Below are 10,162 nucleotides of genomic sequence, written 5' to 3' on the forward strand. Positions count from 1 at the left end.
GATGTTGCTGGTCATGCTAGAGATGTGCTATCATCAAATGTCCCTTCAATAACGTTAGAAAGTTTTTAAAGAACTTTGCTTCCACTTCTTTAAATTTGTATAATGTTTAAGCGAGATGAAACATTTTCGCCAGGAATTGGCTTTCAAAGTCAAACGCCCGGATTCGATTTCCGGCGGACAACGTGGTCAACTTTTCTCTCACAGAGATATGAAGGAGACATAACATGCATAGCAAGAATGTCATAATGATTAACCCAATTAATTGCACGTTATGTATAATTCTAATGTTTCAAAAGAAAGGAGGGGAAAATGAATTTAGGATTAAGAAATTTAGATTCGGACGAATTAGGCATATTAGATTGTCTGGTCTTGAATCTTATTACCAACTCAAAAACGATGGTAATTTTGTAATTATGGTATGAAATATTGGAAAGCGAACTAAGGTATGATAATAAGCAGGACTCTCATGTTGATGATTACCATTAATTGTGATTTTGATAGAACTGAAAATGTAAAATGAGTCATAGAATCTTGATTTGAGTTTGGATTTGAAGGAGAAGATCGTGTTGGTCAATCATTCATATGACTATTTGTTTGTTCAATTTAGATTGAGCTTCTTTTAGAAAGGCTGAGCGATCAGATAGGTGAAGGAACCCTCATTGAAGTACAGATAAATGGCTTTCGGGAAGGCAGCATCGTTGCTGATTTCACCATTGCATTTACTTCTGCTTTGCTGTCTAAGCAAGGGGATAACCTCCAAAGTGAAATGTATAACCAAATAAAAAATGAAAATCACTTTGCCAACGACACGTCTACAGCTACATCACTGCTGATGCTTCAGAGTGCGAGTGGTTTAGTGGTAACAGGTTTGTTCTTTTCCTTATGCAACTGTTATACTTCTCCATGAAGTAGGATATGCACAAGATGTTTGGAATGCAGTTACATTCCACAAATATCAAATTAAGGCATCACACTTGCAAATATCTCAAATAGACACGCGTGTAAAAGTGGATAGTCGAAAAGGAAATATATAAACATAACTTGTAGTTAGAGCAATCTATTACATTACAAGGAAGAGCAGAGGGCGGAAAAACATACACCCCAAAAAATTGCTTACTATAAACATGATAAATACAATGATGCATGGCTTGGTTTATGTGTCAAGCGTGCGTATATGCTTGAACTATCTTTCCATCCTTTCATAAATTACACATATTTATGTATTGCATCATGTTTTGGTTCGTTTTAATCTCCGCAACACAGAATTGAACGATGGGGAGTGTACTGATACGAGTTGTGACGAGAACGCCCTCTGTGTTATCGTGTCGAAAACCGAGAACCCGGATGGGTTCGTGTGCGAATGCACTGATGGATTCACCAATGTGCTCCAAGGGGATTCAACAAGTATTCTCGACTGCAGAGAGGGTGAGTAGCTTTCGGCACACATTTTGAACACCCCCCATCCTAGACCCCTCCAAATTATGATTCTCTTTTTATCTCGCTTCTCAAAATAAATGATATTTCAAACAATAAAAAAAGGGGAGAGAAAAAAATACTTAGGCAATCAAGGGTTGAAGAGTAAACAAATACAACTCTCTAACAAGTCAGTATAAAATCACACAAAGGGCAACTGAAAGAAGGATTTTAAGTAAAAGGTTACTTGTTAAATTCATACTTTATCCATTTTTTATTAATTGTTTTGTTACCGATTAGGAACACGGCAGACAAGGCAACAAGTAGTTTCGTTTTCGGCTCCCAAAATAAAATTTCCCCAAATCATTACAAAAACTCTACATTTATACGATATGAAGGTTTCGGATTAGCGTAAGAATTGGGCTCTATCAAACATAATCCCTTTATCCAACCTCCCTCTGTCTTTTTGAAATGGTATTATGATATCAATATGTGTGATCTAATTTTCATATACGTTCTATATCCCGTTGTTCCCAATACAGACACTGGGACTACTGAACAACCGTCATCCGGCTTAGGTAAATATCCAGTTCCCTATAATAACTTTACATGAGAATGCTACACGCACTGTCAGTCTAATCTACAAAATTAAAGGGTTCCATGATTTAAACTTTCAAAAACGCAATGCACTACAATCTTAAAGTGTATTCGTAACCAATCAAGTATCAATATACATGTATGATCACACGAAAGCAACGTTGAAACAAAATAAATTCAATTTTGGACTTACACCAAGTTTTGGTTTGATTCTAATCTTGTGCTGTTTCAATATTTATCTGGCTTTCCTTTTTTTGCAATGTAGCTGTCATGCTATCCACAGAATGTTCATGATATACAAGTACTTTTTTCATATCGCAAATGCGACTCAGATATCATATTTAATGTGGAAATTCAACCATGGTTTCAAATTTCGATCAAAATTATGCCCTAAATTACGAAGGTCATGAATTGAAATTTGCATTTATGAATACCACTTTCAAATCTTAGATTCTGGTGTTTTAATTAATATTGCTTAATCCTACTTTAATTGTTCGCTTTTATTTTAGTTTATACGCGCATTTATACTGGTTATGTTGCCGTTGGAATATGGAAAATACAAAAAGAAAAAAAAATGGAGCAATCGGTATTAATCAATGCCTTATTACAAAATGATTTTTGAGTCCCATTTCACCTTTACTATTCAAAGCGGCATGAAGAGTGGGATGAAATGAGTAACGAGGATCGTTAAGTAATGCGGGTCGTGTGGTCCAGTGGTTAGAGCATTGGACTCATAATCGCAAGGTTGTGAGCTCGAATCCCAACTCTGCCATTGTCTCCACTTTGATAAAAAGGCCCGAGAGTGATATCTGTCGTCTATAACGTCAGCCACTATGACTGATTAATCTAGACGTAAAATGTTTCATAGGTAATTGGTTATATACCAGCTTGGCGTTTACCAGCAAAATGCTGTCCTGCCGAGTTCGTACGGGAGTTACCACAAACAGAAACAGAAACGTGTTTCTTCTATTGGACATGATCGAATGGGCAGATCGGCAATTGTAATCTTAACATGTAAATATAGACGCAACCTACCATGCTTACTATTCTGTATTTTGTATTTCTACAGCACCCTGGGAGGCAGTCATCATTGCGCTCAGCACATGCGCAGTAGCAGCATTACTTTCCTTCTTCTGCTGTCTTGCGTACATGATAATGGTCCAACGGAGACGATATTACAAGCAGCGGTTCCAGGACGACCTTCGTCCCGATCCTCTACGTAAAGAGCGTGGATATTCAAACGATGATATCATTCTACGTAATGGGGTAAGCGCGTTACTTCAACCAAATGGGTGATTGCGCCGAAGCGTATAATCATCGCGTAAAAAAAAAAATCCGAAAATCTTGGGTCTGACATTTTGGTAAAAACCGGCTCCATTATCAACCGAAGTTTAGTGGAAAGAAAAATAAATAAAAACCTTGCAATAATATGAATACTCGGGCCTTGCAGCCGGGTATATTACCAAATTTAATGATCGCATTCCTCTTTATCATACGGAATTGTAAATTTGACCTTTTCGTTATTAAAGAGAAAAGCGCGCAATTGCAAGTTTGTTCAAAGTAACTTTTATTTGTTTATTTATTTTCAATTTCTATCTTTATTAATTTTTTTGATGGGGGGAGGGGAGGGGTGAAGCAAAATGTAGAATGAAACAATAAAAGTAGTGAACTGGATCATGATGGCGTACTCTGAAAATTTCTTCCTGGCCAAGTGATTTAACAGTTGTTTCATTCCTGAATGCATTTTTTTTCTTCCTTAATATATTTCTAATCATATCAATCCCTCTCCTGCATTCACTCTATCTTACTGTATTTACCATTCATGTGTGTAAAGAGTATCACAAACTATTAATTTATCTTTTTATCTCTTATTTCTGAAAAAATAAATGAGTTCTCTATTACAATTCGATAATCTAAGAAAGAAATGCCCATTACTTTTAAATATTCAACTAAAACATGACGGTTTCTGTAACTGTATCCAACGAATTTTATCTTAGGTTAAGAATTGACAATTTGTAAGATGTCTCGATTTTCGTATTCTTGCTTACAGAATTACTACGATGCTGGATTGTACGCTGAAGAACGAGGCGCTGATGGACCCATGTTCTTTGCTAAAGTCTTCGATGGGTCAGAATCGCTTGGATCCAGTGTTGACTCGGCACTCGACCCCGAAATCGAGAGATACGGACACTCCCTCATGAGGATGAGACAGCCACCGGGGCGCGGTCCAAACATTCTGCCTGAGACTGCGTTAGTGCCCATCTCTAGCCATCGCAGGTCGACTGATAGAAGAGCAAATGAGGGTCCAGAATTCTCACCTGATTTAATGGTAATTTGATATACAAATTGCTCACACTAAACATAAAATAATGCACGTACTCAGCGACACTAAACTCACAAGATATGCATAGACGGTTTTTATTAACAAACGTAGAGGGCAGGAACTTTTTTTTAAACAAGTGCACACCTAGTTACCATTAATGCATATAGCATTTCCATTTATTTGAAAGCAGGATAAAAGAGCATTTTAGATTAAATGCCTTGCTTAAGGGCATTGATGCCGCGGCCAAGGATCGAACCCCGGACTTTACATGTATAGCCATGCGCCTGAGACCACTCGGCCACGGCAGCTCCAAAACTTGCAGTATTAGCGTGTATTGCTGCCCTCTAAGTTCATTGGTTTTTATTTAATATAAGTTGGGAGATGACTGCTTTAAAGGAACAATGATTTTTCCTTTTTCCCATTTACACTATTCATGTTATTACATGTATTGTATAACGCATCTTATTAAAGAGAAATAAGTATAATTATATCTAATTCTACCCTGTTTGTTTCTTTTCATTATTCTCATTTGCAGGTCAAGGAACCTGGTATTATCTTCAACGACTTGGCTATGCATTAAATCTGGGACTCCCGTAATCGTGGAATACAAGCCAGTTTGAAGATCCCATCATGAGCTGATGGTGAAACAAATCGAATCGACATAACTAGTTTCATTACAGAATTTGTTTCATCATCACCTATTTATTATTATTTTTTACGATGGTTTTTATTACAAATAATCAAGACGAAGTGTAAACAGTAATTGTAGCTTTAGCAAATTAAACATTACGTTGCAAAAAAAGAAAGAAGATTCTGTGTTATCAATAGAGATGGTAGGGAGTTTTTGTTACTACAACGGGAGCTAGTAAACACGGTAAATGTATTAAAAGTGCCCGTCAGAGAACAAACAAAAGAACACCTAGGGTTCTTTGTCAAACATTGGTAAACTGGAACACCAGTTTCACTCTGAATGTCGGAGCTGACGCGAAATTGTGAATATGTCATGAATAATGTCATTAATCCAGAAAGTCTAAAAAGAAACTTGCAATTTGATTCACCAATTTTTGAGAAAGACTTGTCACTTATGCTTTTTCATTAAGGACATTTTGATATTAAGTTATGTTCTTGAGTCCGTCTCCGTTGCTGTTGCGAAAACTCTCTATTGCCATATTCATACTGGATAAATCCACTCCAAACCGACTGATGGCGTATCATTGAACATAACGTAAACAATAGAGTGGAGTGGATTTCGATGATGTGACTGCCAAAAAAAATGTGTTTTTTTTTATTGATTTTTGTTGATAATCTTTTTTAGTTCTCTATGAAGCCTTCAGTGACTCTTTCCTAGTCAGTCTTACCAAACGTTTCAAAAGTGAAGGTATATTTTTTTTTTATCAAAAACAATCATTCATAAAAGAGAGGCAAAACAACTTAATACATGACCATTGCGGCTTGTTAAGCTACGTGTATTTGAACATAAGAGTATTAACCTTCATATTGACCATTCTCATTATCTGCATTATGAATGACCTTTTAATTCATGTTGATGGAGTAATGCAATAAACAGATCGTTCATTTCTATTTAGAACAGTATTTATGTCTTGATACTGATATGGAATTAACGGTTGCATTGTTTTTTCTAGGTGCAAGGGGGGGGGGGGTTACCCTCAAACTGAATAGATTTTATGTGGATTCATATATTTCCAAGACGGTTTGAGGCCATTTTGTTTAATTAAACCCTTTTTTCACCAAAAAAAAAATTATTATAAGTCGATGACAAATATCTGTCAACTTATCGCAAAATGGCATTAGCATTTAACATTTAACAAGTTTGCATTACCTTACATTGTTATAGGCCTACTTATTCGAATAGAATTAGAACCGTATCTGAACTGTGGCCTAATTAGATAGTGACATTATATTTGTATAAATCGATGTGACGTTCCAACGGAGAAACTATATATTCTTGTTTCAACTATAGCTAAATTTCATCATTTATCTAAACGATACCCTAAGACATTGCGCTACTGTCAAATGTACTTTTATTTTCTTCCATGCTACGCGATGTGTAAATAGAGAGATTATGCAGCATGAATTATTCTATTTTGGGTTGATTTTACAAGATTCAAAATGTACCTAATGTATCCATCTAGTATGTTAAATACGAAGCTCAGAAAGCTAACGTAATTGTAAAACTACTTTTTTTTTTACTTTGTATTTGATTTCATATTGTCGTCATCAACACATTGTATGATATTAATTTTGTAGATTATTTTTTTTGTGTCCATGCTAAAAGTACCCGTTTTTACTATGAGGATTGAAGGTGACATATTTATATTTCACTTCTACGTTTGCATAATAAATGAATGATATTACATTAGAGTTCAAATTTGTTTTGGTTTGCTGTTGTTTAGTTAAAACAATATAAAGTTCAGCTATGATAAATCAAATGAATTAATTCTTTACAAGCTTGTACGTGCTCATAATACTGTTCATGTTAAAAACAGGATACTCATAACTTTTTCTTTACCTGTTACCAAATTGATTTTGGATTAAGATAGGTGATATACACGTATTCAATCGTAATAATTACGAAATCGTAAAACACGTATACTCTTTTTAATACAGTAAAAGACGACCTTGTTTTATAATGAAACATGTTCTTTTTTTCTTTCTCTTTTTTAATGTCAGATTGTATCCCCTGATTTAAAAGTCGTTTCCAGCGCCCTGACGTTAAATACAACCAAGATTAAAACAAAGCTGATACCAAAGTCCATATAAAAAATATATACTAGCTCAAAAGATCATTTAAGAATACATATATATGAAAAACTAAATTGTATATAGAACAACAAATCAAGGAAAGGATAGAAAGAAGACAGATGATTGGATCAAAATAAGGGATAAATGATTTCGTTAGATAAACAATAATTCGTAGGGATATAAACATAGATATTTCATTTTTTCTGATTATATGCAGATTGAATAAAATCTACTCAGACCTTTTCAATTATAGGCACTTATAAATTCTGAGTTTGAAAGTTTCTTTTCTTTTAAGTAATAATAAATGAAGACCCTGCCCCGCTTGCCAGCATGGTTGCCCCCTTCTTTCTCTCCCTATGACGCGATCCATATCAAAATTCACCAAACTCTCCCTCTCTGCATGACGAGTACATTCATATTTTCTAAAACAATGCAATGCAAATTTACGAAAAAAGAAAATCATTGTCACAATAACTTCGTTCAGGATTGTTAAAGGACAAGTCCACCCCAACAAAAACAAAACAAATAAGAAGAGAAAAATCCAACAAGCAGAACATTGAAAATTTCATCAAAATTGGATATAAAATAAGAAAGTTATGATATTTTAAAGTTTTGCTTCATTTCACAAAACAGTTATATGCACATCTCGGTCGGTATGCAAATGAGGGAACTGATGACATCACTCACTCACTATTTCTTTTGTATTTTATTATATGAAATATGAAATATTTTGATTTTCTCGTCAATGTCATGTGAAATGAAGTTTCATTCCTCCCTGAACACGTGAAATTCCATTATTTTAACGTTTTGTGCTTCAGGCAAGGAGGTCCTAATCATCAAATTCGTAAAAATTGAAATATTGTATAATTCAAACAATAAAAAACAAAAGAAATAGTGAGTGAGTGACATCATCGACTCTCTCATTTGGATGTAACTGGCTCGTTCATACAAATATTTTGTAAAAATAAGCGAAACTTCGAAATGTCATGACTTTCTTATTTTATATCCGATTTTGATGAGATTTTCAGCATTGCGCTTGTCTGATTTTTCTTTATTGATTCAAATCAACATTTTTCTGAGGTGGACTTGACCTTAACGAAATTATATTATCGTAGCAAAAATTCGTTTGAACTTCGGTGTGCACTCCCATGTACCCCTGCCAGTTCGAAATGACAGATTGACAGAGCATACCCGACACTGTAATTGATTTGTTAAACAATTCAAAGGTCTATTACTTCGTGAAATAGTACAAATGAACATAGTGTCGACCTAATCACTTCTTCCAAAAATAGCACAGTTCAAGTACCGCGGTGTCAGGGTGAGTAAAGTCATATTTTGTCCTACAAAATACACCTAGCAACAATCAAAATACCTGTAGCATCACTTGAGGAAGATCCATTCTTCATGATTGAACATTTAGTAGTTATTGGGGGTGGGGTTTAAAATGACAGATACCAATGACCTTTACATGGCAGAGAATTAATAAATGGAAAGAATACAGGAAAGTGTTTGGGTGTATTAGTAGGGATGGGTGCATAGAAAATGTACATGTGGGATAGTGTGTTTATGCTTAAGGATGAGGATGTGTATGGCTGAAGATGACGAGTTTAACCATTTGTGATAGGTCCATGGTTTAACCAACGTACAAGGAGATCAAGTGATGTACATGTAGCGTACTGCATTGGAAAGAGAGGGGGATATTAAAGAGTTAGACCTAAAAGATGAAATCAAAAGAGGCACAAAACAATCCGGCGGTATCTGGAATATATCAATAACAAACCCTCAGTATTTATTTTATCAATCCGACGGTTACACAGGGTTAAAATAGGTCGACAAATTGCTATTGTCATATGCAAAAACAAACGCTTTGTCTACTTATTCATGTAGTTTGGTCTCATCCTCATGATCCCATACTTGGCACATCGTCTACAACACGTTCGGAACTGCCGATTCGCCTATTGCCAATTCGTCAACTCATCATGGTCTACCTTCATTTAGTCTTATGCCATTCCGTTCATCAATATTTCGTCTAACAACCATTTGGCGCAATAAACCTTTGGTCCAATAAATACTTTGTCTAATAACCAGTTGGTCTAATAACCATTTTCTTTTCATTCATTTCTTCCAATTAACACTTATCCAATTAGACCAAATAGTTTTTGGACTAGATGGTCAGTGGACCATCTGGTTATTAGACGAAAAGGTAACTTGACGACACGGCTATTCTACCTTGTAGATAGTGGAGGAATTGATGATATACCAAAAGGTAGTAGACGAGTTGGCAATAAGACCAATTGGCATTAGACCAATTAGAAATAAACCTTCCTGACGAAGGGAATTACCCATTGTTATAGACGATCTGATATCAGGACCATTTCTCCATGTTGCTTGTGAGCTTATTGGGTAACCTTCTAACCAATATCTACCCTTATAGGACAAGTCCACCCCAGGAAAATGATGACTCAAATAGAGAAAAATTCAACAAGCACAACACTGAAAATTTCATCAAAATCGGATGTAAAATAAGAAAGTTATGGCATTTTAAAGTTTCGCTTATTTTCAACAAAATAGTTATATGAACGAGCCAGTTACATCCAAATGAGAGAGTTGATGAAATCACTCACTATTTATTTTGTATTTTATTATATGAAATATTTTGATTTTCTCGTCATTGTCATGTAAAATGAAGTTTCATTCCTCCCTAAACACGTGGAATTCCATTATTTTAACATTTTGTGCTTCAGGCAAGGAGATCCTAATTGTCAAATTCGTAAAAATTGAAATATTGTATAATTCAAACAATAAAAAACAAAAGAAATAGTGAGTGAGTGACATCATCGACTCTCTCATTTGGATGTAACTGGCTCGTTCATATAACTATATTGTTGAAAATAAGCGAAACTTTGAAATGTCATAACTTTGTTATTTTACATCCGATTTTGATGAAATTTTCAGCATTGTGCTTGTCTGATTTGTCTCTATTGATTCAAATCAACATTTTTCTGAGGTGTACTTGACCTTTAAGTATCAAATTCGAAATTAGTATATCTGTAATATATTAAATGG

The 10,162-nt window shown here is 34.9% G+C and overlaps 1 protein-coding gene across 1 annotated transcript; it reads left to right on the top strand.

Moving 5' to 3' along the window:
• Positions 1–1,415: 1,415 nt before the first annotated feature.
• On the top strand, positions 1,416–5,325 carry LOC121428194. The gene is made up of 5 exons (XM_041624799.1): positions 1,416–1,425; positions 1,956–1,991; positions 3,080–3,276; positions 4,061–4,339; positions 4,869–5,325. Exons 3-5 carry the CDS (start codon positions 3,160–3,162, stop codon positions 4,911–4,913), a joined length of 441 nt encoding a protein of 146 aa, XP_041480733.1. The 5' UTR covers positions 1,416–1,425; positions 1,956–1,991; positions 3,080–3,159; the 3' UTR covers positions 4,914–5,325.
• The last annotated feature ends 4,837 nt before the right edge of the window (positions 5,326–10,162 follow it).

Source organism: Lytechinus variegatus, chromosome 14, assembly GCF_018143015.1.
Source record: "Lytechinus variegatus isolate NC3 chromosome 14, Lvar_3.0, whole genome shotgun sequence".
In the NCBI taxonomy this organism is placed as follows: Eukaryota; Metazoa; Echinodermata; class Echinoidea; order Temnopleuroida; family Toxopneustidae; genus Lytechinus; species Lytechinus variegatus.

Bases quoted from the DNA above. Each gene is read 5' to 3' on its own strand.
- LOC121428194 (XM_041624799.1), top strand. From the start codon at position 3,160: ATGATAATGGTCCAACGGAGACGATATTACAAGCAGCGGTTCCAGGAC. The intron at 3,277-4,060 runs GTAAGCGCGTTA...TCTTGCTTACAG, and splicing joins ATATCATTCTACGTAATGGG to AATTACTACGATGCTGGATT. The intron at 4,340-4,868 runs GTAATTTGATAT...TCTCATTTGCAG, and splicing joins AATTCTCACCTGATTTAATG to GTCAAGGAACCTGGTATTAT.